The sequence below is a fragment of the Capsicum annuum genome, chromosome 8 (genome assembly GCF_002878395.1).
Source record: "Capsicum annuum cultivar UCD-10X-F1 chromosome 8, UCD10Xv1.1, whole genome shotgun sequence".
Taxonomy (NCBI): Eukaryota; Viridiplantae; Streptophyta; class Magnoliopsida; order Solanales; family Solanaceae; genus Capsicum; species Capsicum annuum.
The window spans coordinates 165,805,660-165,828,194 of record NC_061118.1 but is presented as its reverse complement, the minus strand read 5'-3'; the positions used below and the strand labels follow the sequence as shown (position 1 = coordinate 165,828,194).

At 33.4% G+C, this 22,535-nt stretch overlaps 2 protein-coding genes and 1 pseudogene across 2 annotated transcripts in view; all 3 read left to right on the top strand.

The window, feature by feature from the left end:
- The first annotated feature begins 232 nt into the window (after positions 1–232).
- The window catches only part of LOC107840246 (scopoletin glucosyltransferase), a 33,181-nt gene continuing 10,878 nt past the window's right edge, over positions 233–22,535 (top strand). The window contains exon 1 of the mRNA XM_047395045.1: positions 233–929. Coding sequence (XP_047251001.1) covers positions 864–929 — 66 coding nt within the window. The 5' untranslated portion in view covers positions 233–863. The remainder of the gene's footprint in view (positions 930–22,535) is intronic.
- On the top strand, positions 928–2,362 carry LOC107840248 (annotated as a pseudogene).
- LOC107840244 (scopoletin glucosyltransferase) lies at positions 19,515–21,219 on the top strand. The gene has a single exon (XM_016684048.2). It carries the CDS (start codon positions 19,542–19,544, stop codon positions 21,075–21,077), a length of 1,536 nt encoding a protein of 511 aa, XP_016539534.1. The 5' UTR covers positions 19,515–19,541; the 3' UTR covers positions 21,078–21,219.

Below are 22,535 nucleotides of genomic sequence, written 5' to 3'. Positions count from 1 at the left end.
TTAAATGGTTGCCAAATAAAGAATGAATTAAAAAGAAAATGGCTACATATAAAATGAAACATAGGGAGTATTTAATATTGGTTCTTGAAAAATGGTTTTAAAATAAATAATAAATGCTAAGGATAAAGTATAAAAATAAATAATTCTCTTTTCTTAAATAAACAAGTTCTTTCGCTGATAGATTGAATTACTCAAATAGCATGAGTTCAATACCATCAATGTGGTGTTTTATATAGGAGCGGTGGCGGCCGAAATTCCCTTGGCTTTCTTGCTTCAAATCCCACTGGAACTTGGTCAGAGAATTCAATCCTATCGTTTTCACAGGCTGTTGACAAAAAGGAAAAAATAATCCCGAGTCAATCAGAGGTTATAGTCCAATCACTGATTCAGTGATTCTTGATCATCAAACTGTTAAAACATTCATAAAATACATTAGGGACGAACTCAGAGATAAGAAGTCATTTGCTCACAGGAGCTACCACAGTGTATGGTTCAGTGCAATTCTTTAGTGAGAAATATGGTGAAGTTGAGTGGTGAGAATGGAGTTGCACAACAATCTAGCTCAAGTGTGGCTGACAATTTGAAATCAGAAGTCATTCTCAAAGGCAGTAAGCCTTGTAATATGCAAATATTGAATTGACATTAAGTAAAGTTGGGTGTGTATACTGTACTTCAGTCAATCTATGGTGTAAGATAATGCACTCTACTTCAGCAATAATGATTGAGAAACTTCTTTTACTAAGGGAAAGTTAATCGTACACAGCTTCAACAAGTCTATAATAAGTCATATATTATGCAGTCCTTAGAATATTACAACTGAAAAAAACTTGGCTCGTTGCAAACAAAACAAAAAAATTGAAGGCATGAGTCAACTTCATTTTTTCTTCTTTCCCTTGATGGCTCATGGCCACATGATCCCTACACTTGACATGGCTAAACTCGTGGCTTCACGCGGTGTTAAGGCCACCATAATCTCAATGAATCAGTTTTCTCCAAAGCTGTTGAAAGAAAAAGCATTTGGGTAACGAAATAGACATCCGTTTGATAAAATTTCAAGCTGTGTAGAACAACTTGCCTGAAGGATGTGAGCGTCTCGATTTCATCCCTTCTCCTGATTTGGTAAACAACTTCTTTAAAGTAACAGCTATGATGCAAGAGCAATTCAAGCAGCTTGTTGAAGAATGGCATTCCAATTGTCTAGTTTCTGATATGTTATTCCCTTGGACTACTGATACTGCTGCAAAATTTAACATTCCAAGACTTGTTTTCCATGGCACATGCTTCTTTGCCCTTTGTGTCGCGGAAAGCATCAGACATCATAAGCCTTTTAAGAATGTCTCCTCTAATTCCGAAATTTTTGTTGTACCAAATTTGTCTCATCAAATCAAGCTGACCACAATGCAATTGTCTCCGTTTGATTTAATCGAGGAAGAGACAATTATATTCCAGATATTTCATGAAGTCAGGGAGGCGAATTTGAAGAGCTATGGAGTTTTCTTCAACAGCTTCTATGAGCTTGAACTGGATTATGTCGAACGTTATACCAATGTTCTTAGTAGAAAAATCTGGGCTATTGGCCCTCTTTTGCCTGTGCAACAGGGACATTGAAGATACAGCTGAAAGAGGGAAGAAATCTTCTATGAATAAACACGAGTTCTTGAAATGGTTTGATTCGAAGAAACCTAGTTCCATTGTCTACGTCTGTTTCGGAAGTGTATGCAAGAACTTGCTATGGGACTCGAAGCTTCTGGACAAGATTTCATTTGGGACTTGGGTTATTAGAACAGACAATGAAGAGTGGATGCCCGAAGGATTCCAGGAAAGATCATAAGAGGATGGGCACCCCAAGTGCTGATTCTTGATCACAAATCTGTTGGAGCATTCACGACTCATTATGGACGGAATTCAATAGGAATATCAGCAGGGGTGCCAATGGTTACATGGCCCCTATTTGCCTAGCAATTTTTCAATGAGAAGTTGGTGACTAAGGTTACGAGAACTGGGGCTGGCATTGGTTCAGTGAAATGGCAGGCAGCAGATAGTGAGAAGTGAAAAGAGAAGCAATAGCAATGGCAATAAAGAGAGTAATGGGGAGTGAAGAAGCAGATGGATTCGGAAGCAGAGATAAAATCCGTATAAGGATATGTTGGGTTCGCAGTATATGAAAGAAGTGTGGATCGAAAAATGGAGAGTAAAATGATGGAGGGAAGGAGACACTAAAATGAAAAGTGTACTTCCAAATTAGAAAGTTTACTCTTTTTTCCACATTGGTGGAAGAAGAGAACTTGAAAGTGTTTATAATCAAAAACACTTACTTCACATGATAAGTGATGCAAGAAATAAGAGATGCATTGAGCCGTCGTCACTCGCTTGGCATTTGCTTTGGCTTTGGAAAAATGATTGATCGATGAGATCTATCTTTTTGGACAAACTTTATTTGACGAAATCTGATCAATAACAAAAATACAAAAAATTCTGTGTGTTTAATATTACATTTATATGTATGCAGTAACAGTAATAGATGCAATGTTCGAACTGAACTGATGCTTCAGAAAAGTTGCACTGTTTCAAACTGATGCTTCAGAAGGATGCAATTTTCAACGAAATGATACATTGATTCACGAAATGACATGCCTGTTCGGAACAGACACACTATTTGGGCAAATGGACATGAATTTTTAAAAAAGGTTGCACCTTTTGAATGAACCATTACCACTTTTCAGAAGAGACATCCTGTGGCTATATAAACCTTCTTTCATCCACAGGTTTTGGTACTAAAATTTCAGAATAAAAACACTCTTCTTTCCTTAAAAATATTTTGTGTGATCACTCAAAACGTTCAGTGAGTTCGAAGATATTCCAGTTGTTTGAGGTACCACTACAATTGGTTTGTTTGACCATTTTATCCTAGGAGGAAAATTCCGCAACCTCGGGTACAGTGAGGGGAATTATTTCCTTAAGGAAAGTCCGTGAATTCGGACGACTTGGCCATTTCTGTTTCATCTTTATTTCTAAAAATAAAATACACCTCTTGGAAAGATCACTTTGATCTTGTGTTGAGGGTATTTTCTGCACTTCATTGTGTTCTTGGTTTATAAACTTGAACCAGTTGAAGTGGTTGTTTCTAGTATACAGATTCTTGTACCCGTAGAAGGAAGACAACAGGATATGGCAAGACAAGCTATTGAAGGAGGAGGATCATCTTACCGTGGATTGACTACTTTGCTGCAAGATATAAATTCATATATTACCACGGCTCATTAAGTAATAATGATTGAAAAAACTTGTATGGTTTTAATACCAGTTTGTTTGTACGTTTTCTGTGCGCTAATTTGAGCATTACCTTTTGTTAGGATCGAGAATCCCGGATAGTGCGAAATTAAACAAAGTAATTTTTTGAAGACGATAACAAAACGATAATAACGATAAGTTGAGAAAATAAAGGAGGCACAAATTTAACGTGGTTCGGTCAACTTGGCCTACGTCCACAACCAAAAGAGAAGCAACTTCACTAAACACCAATGGAACAAAAAGAGTACAAAGATACAAAAGAGAGTACAAAATTAGAGTAATTAAATACTCTAATAGCCCAAATACCCAAAAGACTAACCTCACAAAGATCACTCCAAAGAAGAGGTTCACTCAAAGTATTTCCCAACACAACTCTCTTACAAATACTCTCTACAAAGAAGAAAACAAATACAACTAAATCTTCTTTAAATGTTGGTGTTCTTCTCTAAAATGGTATATTCCAAAGAGGGTGGAAATGCCTTTATTTATAGACACAAAATAAACCTACGTTGATGTCATCAATGACATCAACACACTACTTTGCCAACCAAATTTGACAAGAAAACAACTTCCATACAATGTTGGACTAGCCAGCCAAATTTGACAAGAAAAAAATTGCATGCAATATTGGACTAGCCAACCAAAATTGACAAAGCCAACAAATGATCTTGCAAGTGCTTGGTAGCAACTTTGTTTGACCAAGTGTGAATCCAAGAAACAAACAAAAGGCCACATTACAAATCTCCACCTTGGCTTGAGTTTGTTTAATATAGTAAATTTGCTCCACCTTCTTCACAAAGCCTCAAAGGACTTTCAAAATTCCATGACGTCAGAATCAGATGAATCTCCATCTGAAATTGAACCAGTAGCAACACCTGTAATAGTAGATCCCAACAGTGTGTACAGCGTCCCAGACTTGCGTGCCTTCATAACCACAAGACCACCTCGAGAGACTTCAAGAACTCCACCTTTACCTGTGTATTTGCACCCAAAAGATTATAGAGTACCCAAAGAGATGAGATTTTTCTTCAACTCAGGAACACATCTAACATTTCTGAGAGTTCTTACAATACCATCATGCATTTTAATTCGGACGGTACCTGTTCCAACAATTTTGCAAGCAACATTGTTGCCTACCAAGACAACTCCGCCTTTAACAGGATCATAGGTAAAAAGCAAGTCCTTGTTAGGACACATATGAAATGAACAAGCCGAATCTAAAATCCACTCATTGTTAGAACAAGAAATATTTTCGGTTACTAAAAATATTGCTCCTTCAATCTCATCAGCAGCAACACTTGCTTCAGCGGTGTCGGAATCCCCGTGCTCATTTTTTTTTACTTTTCCCTTGTTTTGCAACTTAGGACAATTAAACTTGATGTGGCCTTTTTTATGACAGTAATAACACACTGAATTACTAAATCTAGACTTTTCATTAGATCTACTCCTGACAAATAAATCGGACGCCTGATTTCCACTACCTTCCCCGGTAATATCTCTATCTATCTGACCTTTAGATTTCAGCATAGATTTGATTTTTCTATAAGAGATAGTTTCTTTCTCATAAAGTATAGTATCTCTAAAATTCTTAAAGGAATGGGGTAGGGAACATATTAGCAAAATAGTTTGATCTTCTTCTCAACCTTGACATCTATATTACTTAAATCCATAAGAATGGAATCAAATGCATCAAGATGTGACATTAGGGAAGTATTTTCATCCATACAAATTTTATAAAGCTTTTGCTTCAGGTAGAGTCTATTCTCTACCGTCCTTTTCATATACAGGCTTTTCAACTTTTCCCGCATGTCTTTGGCAGTGGTTTCCGAAGCTACTTCACGTAATACATCATCAGAGAGATTTAGTATAATACTAGATTTCGCCTTTTTATCAAGGCTATCAAACTCCTCGTCTGTCATTTTTTCTGAAATTTTATCCTTTCCTTGCAGTGCCATATCTGAACCATCCTGAACTAGGATAGCTTCCATTTTCAACTACCACATACCAAAGTTTGCACTTCGGTCAAATTTCTCAACATAAATCTTTGTAATCGTCATGGTGACTACTAAGACAAAATCAGGATTAACCTCGCCCCGATACCAATTTGTTAGGATCGAGAATTTCGGATAGTGTGGAATTAAACAAAGTAATCGTTTGAAGACGATAACAAAACGATAATAACGATAAGTTGAGAAAATAAAGGAGGCACAAATTTAACGTGGTTCAGTCAACTTGACCTACGTCCACAACCAAAAGAGAAGCAACTTCACTAAACACCAACGGAACGAAAAGAGTACAAAGATACAAAAGAGAGTACAAAATTAGAGTAATTAAATACTCTAATAGCCTAAATACCCAAAAAAATAACCTCACAAAGATCACTCCAAAGAAGAGGTTCACTCAAAGTATTTCCCAACACAACTCTCTTACAAATACTCTCTACAAAGAAGAAAACAAACACAACTAAATCTTCTTCAAATGTTGGTGTTCTTCTCTAAAATGATATATTCCAAAGAGGGTGAAAATGCCTTTATTTATAGACACAAAACAAACCTACGTTGATGTCATCAATGACATCAACACACTACTTTGCCAACCAAATTTGACAAGAAAACAACTTGCATGCAATGTTGGACTAGCCAACCACATTTGACAAGAAACAAATTGCATGCAATGTTGGACTAGCCAACCAATTTTGAGATGATCTTACAAGATAGCAACTTTATTTGACTAAGTGTGAATCCAAGAAACAAACAACAAACCACATTACACGTTTTGACGTTAAAGGAGACTGTTGACTAATTGCTCCGAAGTCGTACTACCTCTCGATATCCATCAAGCACCATCCCATAAATAGGAGAAAATATATATAATCAGAATTGTATGACACGACGTGATTTATTGAAGATGTCTCTGCAATTTTTGGACTCTTCCAAATGACAAGAGGTCTTGTGTTTCCTTGAAAATAAATACTCTCCTCAATTACAATTTGTTTCTCTTTTAAAACCTTGTACAGTGGTGTTAGCTTTATACAAAAATAAAATAACAATGTATCGCGAATTACCCTAAAAATCTAACCATCTATAGAAGTAAATGGGTAGTATGTAATTTTACAATGTACCTGACGAAAGCTCGAATTACACAAACCAAAGAAGGCGATATGTACCAAATTCCATTAGCTACCAAATTCTGTTGGTTTTTATTTAGACTTTAGACGTGCCAACTTTAATTTTTACAGCACATGCATGATGAGACTTTTGTTTTTTTTTATTAGGCAACGGCTTCTTCTTAATTAATTTGCTTTAAATTTTGAGTTTAAAGTGCTCGTTAAAAATGTTATAATAGCTATTTAAGGTTGAACGATTCAAACTATTAATGATGGAGACGTATTGCTACTTCTAATAACAACAATAACATACCCAGTATATTCTCATATAGTGGGGTCTGGAAAGGGTAGAGTGTACGCAGATCATACCACTACCTCATGTGAAGTAGAGAGGCTGTTTTCGATAGACCCTCGGCTCAGGACCGACAACAGTATAACAAACACAAAACATACATGCATATAAACTCGTACAATATGCAAAATTAAACTAACACCGCTAGCCATAGGATAATACAAAAAATTATCTATCCTAAACCAAAGACAACACTCAACACCACAAACAAGAAATATCAAACATAAATCTATCAAGGATCCTCTACCCTCTACCCTAAACTGCCCCCTAAACATCTACCCTAATCCGCGTCCTTCGCACCTTCTTATCAAGGGTCATATCCTCCGTAAGCTGTAACTGTTTCATATCATGCCTAGTCACCTCCCTTCAATATTTCTTCGGTCTACCTCTAAAATTTTAAGTCTTTTAAAATTAGGGAAAAAACCAAAAAAATCCTATAAGAAAAAAGATTACATACTCCCTTCATTTAAAAAAGAATGACTTATTTTTCTTTTTAATTCGTTTAATAGAGAATGACTCATTTTTTTTTTTTGGCAATAATTTAATTTTAACTTTCTTATTTGATGTTTAAAACCACAAAATAAAGAGCATTTTAGTACATTTGATATAACTTTAATTTAGGACCACAAGATTCAACATTCCTTTTTATTTTCTTAAACTTTATGCAAGGTCAAACTAGATTATTCCTTTTTAAACGATAGAGTAAGGATGTAAGATTCTAAGCCTAAAATTGTTAACTATTGTGATTTATAATACATTTTTATGGTTTCTAAATATTTAAATTTTAGTTTTTAAAAATGTATATCAAATTTCACACTAAACATCTTAGTGTGGTTGTAATGCAGGGGCAGAGTCAGCCCTTTGGCAGGGGTTCATTCGAACCCCCCTTTGATGGAAGAATATATTATTTATATATGATCTAAATTATTTTTATGTCTCCATAGTAGGTGTTGAATCCTCTTCGATTTTTTTTTTTTTTTAAACGTCTCTGTTGTAATGTGGTCATATTTTTGCCTAATATTTTATTAAAAATCTCATGATATATTGAAAATCTTAAATAAGAGTTTTTTCATGTGGATGAGATTATTTTAAGTTTTTCTCTTTTCTCCCAAGAATCTACTGCATAAATAGAGGAGAGTTCTTTCCTCTTAAAATACATCAATTTAACAAGATTTTAGTTATGTTTGTTTTCTTCTTTGTAGAGAGTATCTATGAGAGAATTGTGTTGGGAAACACTTGTGTGAATCCTTTTTTAGAGTGATCTTGTGAGGTTATTCTCTTGGGGTATTTGGGATATTAGAGTTTTTAATTACTCTCTTTTATGCTCTTGAACTCTCTTTTATTTAATTGGTGTTTAGTAAAATTGTTCCTCCTTTTGATAGTGGACGTAGGTCAAGTTGATCGAACCACGTTAAATTTGTGTCTCCCTTATTTTCTCAACTTATTGTTAGTATTGTCTTTAATTGATTACTTTGTTTAATTTTGCACTAGTCACGATTCCAGATCCTAACAAATTGATAATAGAGCCAGATTAATCTCGATTTTGCCCTAGTAGTCACCATGACGATTATGAAGATTTATGTTGAGTAATTTGATCAAAGTGCAAACTTAGAAATATGGAAGTTGAAAATGGAAGCTATCCTAGTTCAGGATGGCTCAGATATGACGCTGTAAAAAAAGGAGAAAATTTTAGAAATGACGGTCGAGGAGTTTAATAGCCTTGATAAAAAGACGAGGTCTAGTATTATACTAAATCTTTGTGATGATGTACTACCTGAAGTAGTTTCGAAAGTCACTGCCAAACGCATGTGGAAAAAGTTGAAAGGCCTATATATAAAAAGGACGGTAGAGAATAGACTCTACTTGAAGTAAAAGTTTTACACATTTCGTATGGATGAAAATACTTCCATACTCTCACATCTTGATTTCTTTGATTTCATTCTTATGGATTTAATGTATAAACTACTTAAAACACAAGTGTTTCATATATAATTACCTTCTCTCCCAACATTTTACAAAATTACTGAAAATCCCATATATGATACATTACTTAATTAACTGATACATTGTGGTATGATACATAAGTAGCTTATTAAATGCAGTTAATTATTTAATGTGCAGTAATTAAGCCAAAGGTTGTTTAATCAAATCCCCAAAAATAGGAATTGTCGTTTTGTAATACATTAATCACGTAACAGAACCTTTTGTTTTTTGAATTTTGAATGTCATTTTCATTCTTGTTTCAGCCTATTGGTTCCCAAAAATATTATTTTATCAATTCTTTCATACAATTTTTTGTCATGAATATTTCAGTTTTGCTGAGACATTCTGGTTTCTGGCAAAATAAAATTATTTATGAAAATTACAAGAGCAATGAAATTGTAGTTAGCGAAAGTGTTTCGTATTTCAGGTTGATTTCTGTTATTGCGACGGAACTTGAGATAGATCTAGCAAAGAAAAATATAGATATTCGTTATGTTGTTGATGGAAATACGGCTCCAATGATTATTAGAAACGACAGTGGTGTTAAGGTTTACATTGAATTGAAACAAATTTGCACAGATTTTGTAATGTATCCGTTATGCATTACAATCAGTGATAAATCGACTGAAGAGCGAGAATTTGATGCTGAAACTGGTGCGATAATGTGCGTTGAAGGAACGGAATCAAATGCAGTTGCACTGGCTGTTGTTGAGTCGAATAATCGATATTATTTGTATGTATCAGAAATTAAAACAAGAAAATTCATCACCGATTGTCAAAACACTGAAGTTAAGGTGAAACAGTTGTATAATGATAAGAAAACTCTGAAAGTTGTAATGGAAAAGTATGCCTTAGATCATAATTTTAATTTTCGAGCATCAAGATCTGATAAGAAAAGGCATTATAAACTTTGTCATTAAAATAGAGCCATTTGAAGTCGGATACTGAAAGTCCTCAATGTTTGAGGTGCAATTTAAACCACTAATGATAGCAAATTCAAATATAGTAAATTTCAGAACTGTTCCCTTGACCCAAACATGAAATTCATTTGGGTTATCTTGTTTACACTCAAGCATCAACAAACACTTGGTTATTTGACCTTGAAAATTTGATTTAGACATATCAACAAACAAACCAAAGCATGTCTCCTTAAACATATTGAGAACTTTTTTACCCACAAATTACTCAACATCAGTAACAAAGTTACGGTTGAACGAAATGTCAAACCTCAAAGGATGATGTGGAACCGTTTTAATCACATATTTCATTCCCTGAACATTAAAAAACAATAATGTATCATAACACATTTAATGACCTTATGATATATAAGTAATGTATCATATTATAATACATAACTATAACATATGTATAGAACATACTGATAAAATTCTTACTTATGTATCAGATTGTACCAGACATCCTAGTAAATTTCTTACTTACTTCTAAACAATGATGTATCATAGCACATTCGCTTATAGTTATGTACATACGTAATGCATCAGATTAACAATTAGCTTTTAGAGTTGTTACATCACAAATTATGATACATAACTATAATATATGTATCAGACTTATTGATAAAATTCTGAAATATGTATCATAATAACAAAATTTGTGATATATCATAATGCATGCACAAACATTATCTTCCTCGATATGTATCATACTAATTAGTAACACTAACATTTGTTAATAACAATAACAAATTATGAAAAAATTCGTCAATCAAACACATAAATACCATACCTTTGGTAATGGGTCTCTTTTAACAACTTTCTTTTTTTTTTTCCCTTTGAAATAGCAACAATAGTCATCTTCCCTTTAACAGTAGCAGCATCCCGTAACTTTTTCATGATTGTCGGATCGTTCCGATGCTTAGATCTATTTTTATGAAAATCAACGTCTTCATAAGCAAAACTATTAGGAACAAACCCAGATATATTAATTTCATTAGAAGTTGACTCAATTTGAGTAAGCGCTAAACTAAAAGAGGGTCCTAACTCCATTAATAATCTTATAATGTTTAAAGAATATAAAATTAAAAAGGAATTTGTTCAATTTCAAAATTAATAAACAAAATTATCAACTATAAACAACTAACCTCCAATTAAATTTGGAATAATTAAGATAATGGAGTAATTGTAATGGAAGATAACTGTTGTTACTTCAAGATCGGATTTTTGCTTCAAAATTGAATTTTGGCAAAATCTTTGCCATTAATTCCGTGATTTTATGCTAGAGAATAGTATTTGGGTATTATGTTGAGCTGTGGGTTGGAATGTATCAGCAAGAGCGCGTGTGTTGTGTATTAGAAGGGATTTTTGTAATATATTTAGTAGAATGGTATTTAAAGTAATATAGAAAAGTTAAGGTATTTAGTTAAGTAATTTTTCCTTTAATTAATATAGATTTCAAGATTGAGGCAGAAGATCAAGTTGTTTTGCTAATATGTTCCTCACCCCAATCCTTTAAGCATTTTAGAGATACTATACTTTATGGGAAAGAAATTATATGTTATAAAAAAATCAAGTCTATGTTGAAATCTAAAGATTAGATAGATAGAGATTGTCACGCCTCAAATCCTATTGGGGCAGACTGGCACCCATAACCGAGGAGGTCCGGGAGAACCATCTTATAACCTTATACTTCCCATGCATACCTCTTTGACAACCCGAAATTCGGACAGCATCATGTCGCATATAAAAGGAAATAATCACCTGTATAAGCTCGAGCACACATATATATGTATATACAATACTTGGCCGTTGGAGCCATCACGTCTATTAACAAAACACCACCTTAACTGTACATTAGGTCTACAAAGCCTCTAGACAATACACAGAGTTTAACTAAGGTCGGGACACACCCCGCCATATAACTAACTTCTATACAATACCAAAAGTGACTGGATATGACACGGAAAGCCCCGAAGCAAACTAGAGCTCACCAAAAGCAGCTAGATATCCTGGCTCCTACTTGTGCGGTGTATGAGCTGAGGTACCTGTGCCTGCAGCATGAAATGCAGGTCCCCCGTGGGGGACGTTAGTACGAAATATGTACTGAGTATGTAAATCTATAGATAATCACATATGATATAGGAGCTCAATAGAAATCAGAAACAAGTGAAGAAATCGTAATAGGAGTGGACCACACTTACTAGAACTTGTGACAACCTGTACATTGTATTTATTCAATCACTTTACCTTTGTTCTTATTATCTTTGTAATCATTACTGTACTGTACTGTGACCATTAGGCTGCCTCCAGTACATATCAACTGGGATCGACCCATGCTAGGATTATGCCCCTGGGATACCACCCATAAACACATAACTAGGGATCGACCCATGATAGGCTTATGCCCCTGGTATACCACCCGATAAGAGAGAACTTCCATCACTTAGTTCAATTAATCTTTGAGATTGTTATTTTGGTCGCCACCACATTTTTGATACTTTGAAACAATGATACATCAATAAGAGACATATAAATAGACCATCAATGCAATAACAATGAAGTAAGAACTCATTGGCACATCAATAAAGTGTTTTGGAGTCATCAATGCCATAACAATGAAGTAGGAACTTATTGGTATATCAATGAAACGTTTTGGAGTCATTAATAGCACATGGATCTTGTTCGAGTAACCGGATACCTTCTGACATTCATTAGTGCAATAAACATGTAAGATTTGGAAAACAAGTAAGTATTAGAATGTCTTGACATCTTGTAGGGTGGAAACAAGTTCATTGATAACGTAGGACATCATACAAAATCATTATGGATCACATGTTGCTGAATAACTTTGGAAACTTTCTTAATAGAACAATTGTTCACTTTCATGCCAAAGACATGGTATAGAGTATGCTTTACATACCTGACTGTCAACCTTCAATACTAGTCCCAAATGGACTTCTCATCTTTTCGGATTACTTATCTACAATGAAGATATATAGCAATCTAGTATTAGCGACCAAACGTCACAATTCAATTATTTGAATTCACCAAACTAGTGGTTAAGTAGTAAGCCTTGATTACACCATAAAGGGTGTCACTTTAACCTTCTTATACTCCAATTACATTTACATGTCATGCATATTCATACAACATCCTCCAATATCAAGTTTGGATTCATTTATCCTTCCAACCAATCCATTAAATCAAATTGAGCCATAGACATAAATAATCATCAATTCAATAGTATATCACCATATCCACCTTCCATAACTCAATTACCATATCCACCTTCCATAACCCAATTAACATATCCTCCTTCCACAATTCAATACAACCAAACCATGCAAAATAGTCCATAACCCTATTTCTATCACCTTTCAATAACAACCAATACATATAATCCTCTATCACACATATACATATGGAATAGAACAAAGGCAAACAATATTCATACCTTAGAATTCACCTCTTGATTATGCAATCCTGTTTGCACAAATAATAGGTGCCGTTCGAAGCTCTCGAGATGAAAAACGCAGTTATCGGATTACTTTGGAATTTCTACGGTTGAATCAAAAGTAATTTAAAGGTCAAATTTGGCTAGGGTTTGTTCTTTATCAATGATTGATGATGAAAATGAGTTTTTGAACTCATATACATGTATATGTACACATATTCCCGTCCATAATATCATAGGGAATGACCAAAGTGCCTTTAAAATTTAAATAATGTCAAATCTGTCCTTTGGTGGACTGTTTTGATAAGTTAAAGTAGATCGACCATAACTCTTTGCTCCGATATCGGATTTGGGTGAAATTGGTATCATTGAAAAGATAATTTAAAGGGATTTCATTTCATATAAAGTAGGCCACCCAGTTCGTCCTGTACAAGGAGTTATGATCATTTGAAGTTGACCCTAAAAATCTGTTTTGAGAGGCTGAAGTAAAACGAGTATAACTCCTTACTTAGACGTTGGATTTGGATAAAACCAATTGCATTGGAAAGAAGACTCAAATATCTTTCTTTTCATAGGTCGCAGCTCTCCCAGTTCATTATATTAAGGGAGTTATGATCGTTCAAAGTTGACCCAAAAAATTGGCTGGCCTCAGTAGTTTGTGTGTAGGAAATTTTCCTGCACATTTACTATTCCCAATATCCCGGCCACCGTTTTATAGTTTCGAACGTGCTCGATTATATCCGAAACCTATCCGTTTTTGGAAATCTTTATATCGTTGGAAAGCTTATTCAATAACCTTCGTATGGAACCATCGATGGGCAAATTTCGGTATAAATAAAATAAAATAAAATAAATTCCATATAAATAAGACCAATACACATACTTGAATACGCCAATACACGTACTTGAATACGGGGTGTTACAGATATATTACGGAAGAACGTAGTAAAAATCAGGCGTTCAATTTATTTATCAGAAGTAGATCTAATGCAAAGTCCAGATTTAACAATTTAGGGGTCGTTTAGTAGGCCGTATTAGGAGAAATAGTCCATGTATTAAGTGTGGTATTAATTAATACTATGTTTGGTAGGATTTTGGACCAATGTATTGCTAATACCATGTATTAGTTATACACCCTACATGGTATTATAGGGTGTATTACTAATACATCACATATGGTGGTATTAGTAATACATGGGTTTTAATACCATGGGATTAGCATGTGTAAAGATAAGAATATCCCTCAATTCTTTTAAATATTTTTTTATTTTCTAAATTTTATTTTTTATATTTTTACTAATAAATTTATTCAAATAAATTAGTTTACAAATTTTATTATTATCTACAAAAATGTCCTCAAATTTTTTAAATTTTTTTCTAAATCTTTTTCAATTTATTCAATATGAGTTACTTCTTTTCAATTTATCAAAATAATAATATCCCTCCAAATAATTTTAGTTATAAAAAATTACTCCATTAACTCAAAAAATATTTATTGGTCAAAATCCGAAAACAAATTGCATATAAACTTTAATTTTGTAAATAGGATATTCATAAATTATTTCTACTTAGTTTTAACACACTATAGAATACAATTTAATTTTTATAATGATTTTATTGTCTCATCCAAAAGTTATACGTATCTCCCCCAACATAAAAATAACACAAAATGGGAACAACAAGCAAATAATGAACAAACAAAGAAAAGATAATAAAAAAAATAATTTTTGTAAGTGAAAGATTAAATCTTAAAATTCTAAAGTAAATAATTAGTTATATTGTTAACTTTTTTTATTCTAAAAAAAGAATAATAAACTTTTGCAAAAAAAATACACAAAGTTATAGTATGTCGAGGGTATTTTTGTAAACAAACAATATTCTTTTTAAAATATAACAATACGTATTACTTTCAATGAATCAAATCAAACACTACATAAAAAATAATCCCAATATTACTAATCCCTGCACAACTAATTCCAGTATTACTAATACAACATATTCAGTATTATCTTATACACTCTACCAAACTAGTCCTTAGTGTGTTGTTATTATCATAAAAAGGTCACATCAAATTTGATTGTCCTAAGTTGAAAAATAAAAGAAAAGAAAAATGAGCATGAGGATTCTGACACTGCTGAAGCAAATGTTGTTGATGAGATTGAAGTAGCAATACTTTAATAAATAAAAATAATTCTTGTTCTAGCAATGAATAGATTTTAGATTTGACTTGTTCGTTTCATATGTGTCCAAACAAGGACTTGTTTTATACATATGATTCTGTTGAAGATGGAGTTATCTTGGTGGGCAACAATATTGCTTGCAAAATTATTGAAAAAGGTACAATTTGAATTAAAATGCACGTTGGTATGATAATAACTCTCACAAATGTTAGATGCGTTCCGAGTTGAAGAAAATTCTCATCTCTCTGGACACTTTAGAATCTCTTGGGTGTAAATACATATGTGAAGATGGAGTTCTTGAAGTCTCTCTATGATTATGAAGACACGTAAGTTTAGGATATTGTGCACACTGTTGAGATCTATTGTTGTATGTCTTGCTACTATTTTGATTTCACACGGAGATCCGTCTGATTCTATCATCTTGAAATTTTGAAAGCCTCTTAGAGCTTGGTGAAGAAGGTGGAACATATTACTATATAAGTCAAAATTGAGCCAAAGTAGAAATTTGTAACAAGGTCAATTTTTATCAATATTTTATAAAAAATCTCATGATATACTGAAAATCTCTAACAAGAGTCTTTTTTTTTTTTCTCATGTGGAAGAGATTATTTTGAGTTTTTCTCTTTTCTCCCAAGAACCTCCTCTTATAAATAGAGGAGAGTTCTTTCACCTTAAAACACACCAATTTAAGAAGATTTTAGTTGTATTTTTTTTATTTTTTTTTGTAGAGAGTATTTTTGAGAGAGTTGTGTTGAAAAAACACGTGAGAGAGTTTTCTTCTTCGTGTTTTTGTGCTCTATTTTGTTCCATTGATGTTTTAGTAAAATTGTTCTTTTTTTCGATAGTGGACGTAGAATAAATTGATCAATCATGCTAATTAAATTTGTGTCTTCTTTATTTTCAAAACTTATTATTATTATTATCTTTAATTAATTCTGCACTATCCAAAATTTCCAGTCCTAATAGTGGTCATAATACTCAATCAAGCCAAACAACCGGCCAGTTTCAGTCATTCATTTTCGACCCATTCCAGACAAGTGGACTTATTCGTTTGATAATGTTTTTTTCTTTTGTCGGGAATTACACGTAATACAAATTTCAAGGACTTGTAATAACCCCACATTTGAAAGGGCATTTTGGATACACAAATTTGGCAACAGAAATTAACATGACTGGCTAACGCAAGTTTAACCCAAAAAAACAAAAAAAGAAACACTAATGTAAGTTACTTGGCACAAAAAATTAAAAAATTCACATGAGTGCATGCGTACTTACTTTACTTCAACTAACATAATTGGGAAAAAAAAAAAATTAGGACAAGCTAGAGTTAATTCTTCAAAATGTTATTCAACTTGTGTAAACATCCCACTAAAGTAACTTTTGTTTCTTTTAAGACAATATTGTCACTGAACAATGCACTTCTTTCCATTATAAAGTAAAACTAAGAAATTGTTAAGAATATATTCGGAGAAAGTGAAATTAGATGTAATTACATAGTTCAACTATCAATTAGGAATAGAGAATTAGGTGCAATTACGTGATGTAATTACAAAATTACATTTATTTCTTTTTTAAATTTTAATTTCTTTTTCTTTTAATTTTATTTTTTATTTCTATTATTTTAATTTCTTTTTTATTTTTATGTTTTTCATTTTACATTATTTATCTTTCATCTCTCTTCTTCTCATTTTCCAACCTTTACTTCTTATGATTCAATATAATTACTCGTAATTTTTTTCTTCATTTAGCGCATTATTGCATTTTTATTCTAGTGTTTGAATTAAAGTAGTATTTCATTATTGAATGAAATGACTTATGTGTTTTCCTTTCTTTTGAATTATTTACTCGTTGAAATTTTATATAAGAGTATTGTATTTTTTTCTTGAATTTTTAATTTGTGTTTTGTTTTATGTTTCAATTTATTTATTTTAGTACTATAGACTTGTTATTTTATATTGCATGTCACTTCAAATTGTCGAGTTAATTTTCCAAATTGCCATTGAACTTGTGCAAACATCCTACTAAAGTAACTTTTATTAATTTCTTTTAAGAAAATATTGTCATTAAACTGTGTACATCTTTTCAAAATAAGGTGAAACTAAAAAATAGTTAAGGACATATTTGGAAAGCCATAGAAAAATTAAAATTATATGTTATTAGACCATTTGCAGTGACATGCAATATGAAATAGCATGTCCATAATACTAAAACAAATAAACCGAAACATAAATTCAAAATATAAGAGAAAAACATAATACTCTTGTATAAAATTTCGACGAGTAAATATAATTCAGAAGAACGAAAAACACATAAGTCTATAATCTCATTCAATAATAAAATACTACTTTAATTCAAACACTAGAATAAAAATTATAAAAATTCAATAATGCAATAAATAAAGAAAAAAAAAAGATGAGTAATTATATTGAATCATAAGAAGTAAAGTTGGAAAATGAGAAGAAAAGAGATGAAAGATAAATAATGTAAAATGAAAAAAAGTAAAAAATAAACAAGAAATTAAAATAATAGAAATAAAAAAGAAATTTAAAAGAAAAAGATATTAAATTTTATTTTAAAAAAATAAAATGTAACTTTGTAATTACATCACGTAATTGCACCTAATTTTCTATTCCTAATTAAGAATCAGACTATGTAATTACATCTAATTTTATTTTTCTTGTGGTTCTCCAAACATATCCTTAACAATTTCTTAGTTTTACATTATAATGGAAAAAAGTGCATAGTTAAGTGACAATATTGTTCTAAAAGAAATAAAAGTTACTCTAGTGGGATGTTTACACAAGTTCAATGGCATTTTGAGGAATTAACTCGGACAAGCTAGTAGTCTAATACACATGCAACGAAAGTCCCAAGTAACTCCACGTCTATATAAATTGATTGATGAGAGACCCTCGACTCGTACCTTACACCCATTAAATACTCATGCAATTTGTCCTTCAAACCCATCGATAGAACCTCAAATTTGTCCTGAAAATTCACTTAAATCCCTCAACTAAGGTTTGTACCTGTCAAGCACCTCAAGTGCTAAAATTGGTACCTATCAGGCACAAAATGATGATTTGGCAAGGAGAGTGTAACACACCATTCTTGGGCGCATGAACAGTAAATTAAATAATATTTTACTTTTTTCATTAAAAAATTTATATTTAAATTATTTTATTAATATAATTTTTAATTATTCTAATATTTTATTATTTTTTTTAAAAAGAAAAGCTCCCCCCCCCACCCCACAGTAATCATCTTCCCCCCCAACCCACAACCATCTATCCCCCCCCCACAAACCCCCCCCCCCCCCCCCCCCCCCCAACAATTATCAGTGAACAAGATTTGAAGAATTGAAGCTTCATTAAGCACAACAACAAAATTCTTGTCAATCTTCATGATTTCAAGACAACGAGATCCATCAAATCAGTTGAAAATTAACAACTCCATAAACAACAGCAAAATCATTAATCAATCTTCATCATTAAAGACAACATAAAAAAATGAAGAAACTCCTTTAAGCACACAATGAGTAATCATTTTTCACCGTTATCAACAACATCAAAGATTTGAAAAAAAAATTCTTTCTTTTTTGGAGTTGATTTTTCGGCTCTCGCCGAAAAATATTGACTGTGTTGCTGCTCTCGTGTGAGTGAATGTGTGTGTTTGTGAGTGAACTGTGTGTGTTTGTGAGTGAACTCTGTGTGTGTGCGCGATTTTGGAGTTGATTTTCCAGCGAATCTCGCCGGAAAATGTTGACTGTGTTGCTGCTCTCGTGCATGTTTGAACTATGTGTGTGTGTGAGTGAATGTGTCTGTTTGTGTGTGAGAGAACTGTGAAACGCCGGGAAAGGGATAGTGTGAAGATGACAGGTGGGGGATGAGGGTGAAGACAATTGGAGGTGGGGTGGGAGAGGGGGTGGTAAAGATGATGTATGTGTGTGAGGGAAGACGACGGAGGGGAGTGGGGTGGGGTGAAGAAAAAGATGATTGGGGGGGTGGGGGTGCTTTTTTTCTTTTTTTTTTAAATTTAAAAATTATTATTAAATATAAATAAAAAAATAAAAAAATCAGCAATTTTACATATATTTGTTTTGCCACATTTTTTTTTTATTGGACATTTTTGCCTTGTCACATGAGTGAGTGTACCACACTCTCTATATATGTTTTGCTGATTAGGCAAAGGGGGTGAATTTTCAGTACAAGTTTAAGTCTTTATGGGATTTGGCCTTCTTTATATAATAGTAACCGTATACAACCACTCTATTCATTTCTGTTTCTGCTTTCAGCTACGACACCATTCTTTGTTTCTCTCAAGAATTTTTCACAATATGGATCAGCTCCATTTTTTCTTCTTTCCCATGATGGCTCAAGGCCATATGATTCCTACACTAGACATGGCCAAGCTCTTTGCTTCTCGTGGTGTTAAGGTCACTATAATCACTACCCCTCTCAATGAACCTATTTTCTGCAAAGCTATTCAAAGAAACAAGCATTTGGGTATCGAAATTGACATCCGCTTGATTAAATTCCCAGCTGTGGAGAATGACTTGCCTGAAGATTGCGAACGCCTTGACCTCGCTTCTGATGACAAGCTCCCAAACTTCTTCAGAGCTGCAGCTATGATGAAAGAATCACTGGAGCAGCTTATTGAAGAATGTCGCCCAAATTGTCTTGTTTCTGACATGTTCCTTCCTTGGACTACCCATTCTGCTGCAAAATTTAACATTCCAAGAATTGTATTCCACGGCACAAGCTATTTTGCCCAATGTGTTGGAGCGAGTATCAGACTTAATAAGCCTTTCAAGAATGTGTCCTCTGATTCTGAAACTTTCGTTGTACCAAATTTGCCTCACCAAATCAAGTTGACCAGAACACAGTTGTCTCCGAACGAGCAATCTGATGAAGAGCTAGGTATGTCCAAGATGATAAAAGCGGTCAGGGAATCGGATTCAAAGAGCTATGGAGCAGTCTTCAACAGTTTCAATGAGCTTGAACCGGATTATGTTGAACACTATACCAAGGTTTTTGGTATAAAGAGTTGGGCTATTGGTCCACTTTCGCTGTGCAACAGGGATATTGAAGATAAGGTTGAAAGAGGGAATAAATCCTCTATCGATAAACATGAGTGCTTGAAATGGCTGGATTCGAAGAAACCCAGTTCTATTGTCTACGTTTGTTTTGGAAGTGTAATATATTTCACTGCAGCACAGATGCAAGAACTCGCTATGGGACTCGAAGCTTCTGGACAAGATTTCATTTGGGTTTTTAGAACCAACAATGAAGATTGGATGCCAGAAGGGTTCGAGGAAAGAACAAGAGGAAAAGGATTAATCATAAGAGGATGGGCACCCCAAGTGCTGATTCTTGATCACGAATCTGTGGGAGCTTTTGTGACTCATTGTGGATGGAATTCGATTCTCGAAGGAGTATCAGCAGGGGTGCCATTTGTTACATGGCCAGTGTTTGCGGAGCAATTTTTCAACGAGAAGACGGTGACTGATGTTATGAGAACTGGGGCTGGCGTTGGTTCGATGCAGTGGAGGAGATCAGGTAGTGAAGGAGTGAAAAGTGAAGCAATAGCAAAGGCAATAAAGAGAGTTATGGTGAGTGAAGAAGCAGATGGATTCAGAAGCAGAGCTAAAGCGTACAAGGAGATGGCAAGACAAGCTATTGAAGAAGGAGGATCTTCTTACACCGGATTGACTACTTTGCTACAAGATATAAGTTCATATAGTTCCACAGCTCATTAAGTAGTTATTGAAAAAACTTTTATGGTTTCTTTTCAGTGTGTTTGCATGTTTTCTGTGTGCTAATTTGAGCGTTACCTTTAGTCACTGTGACATTAAAGAGAACGTTTCAGCCCAAGATGAGATAAAATCAATTTATCAGTTATCCTGTGATTGAATGCCAATATTATTGACATATCAGATAATATCTCGGTTATCAGCATTAAACTTTCATGAACCCCATGGTAGTAAAACACAACTTCTCCATGTATTGCAACTTTTTATGTCACTATAGATGCTAAAAATTAAGTGAAATAAAGTGGCCGTGTGTTTAATCGTCCATCGTTGCATGAATATTTATGACATAAAAGAGACTCTTGACCAATTGCTCCAATGTGTCACTATAGATGTATTGCAACTTTTTATGTCACTATAGATACTAAAAATTAAGCGAAATAAAGAGACGGTGTGTTTCATCGTCCACCGTTGCATGAATATTTATGACATAAAAGAGACTCTTGACCAATTGCTCCAAGGTGTCACGATAGATGTATTGCAACTTTTAATGCTGCAAAAATATGAAACCCCAGATCTTAAAGTTTAGTTGGTTCGTTCATTTAAAGTTGGAGTAATAATTTGTCTGACAATTTTTTTCACTGTAATTTCCCCCCCCCCCCCAAAAAAAGCCTGGTGCTTCCTTGAAAATAAATAGTACTGTGTCTACCAGTTCCTATCTCTCTCTTTTAACATTACAAGCGGGCCTTTTGGTTGGCTGCTAAATGTTCTTTTCCTTCTTTGGTCAGGAAGTACACGTATTACAAATTTCAAGGACTATGTCATGTCCACCCATTGTAACTACCTACTATTGAAATAAGAAAAACAGAGATATTTATACACACTGCCATAGCTTAGCAACCATACAGTGGAGGGCATTTTGGATAAGTTTGATCCCGAAAATTGTAGGCAACAGAAATTCAGAAAAGAATAGGATGTGTGCGCGCTCTTCATCAAATAAAGATGTGAACTATTTTTGTTTTATTTCACTACTGAACTGTAAAATTATTGTGTTGATTTTGTTAAGAATTCATGCCCTATTGATTATCTTATTTTCGTCTAACTGTTGCTTATTAATGGAATGGGTTGTCTGAAGTGTTCCACTGACGTACTCCAAGGAAGCCGTAAAACAGAAAGTAAAGAACACAATGATTTTTACGTGGAAAACACCCGACTCAAAAAGATGTAAAAAACTACGACCTATACCTCTACAGGATTTAACTCCAACTTCACTAAATAACTCTGAGCCTCAACAACGACTGATTACAAAACTCTTGTAACCAACAAATAGAAATTATAAACTCTAATCTCTATAACTCAATAACTAGAAATTATAAACTCTAATTCCTTTAACTCAACAACTAGGAATTGTAAACTCTAATTCCTAACTACACACACACCTCTCAAGGTATGCTTTTCCAAAGTCTC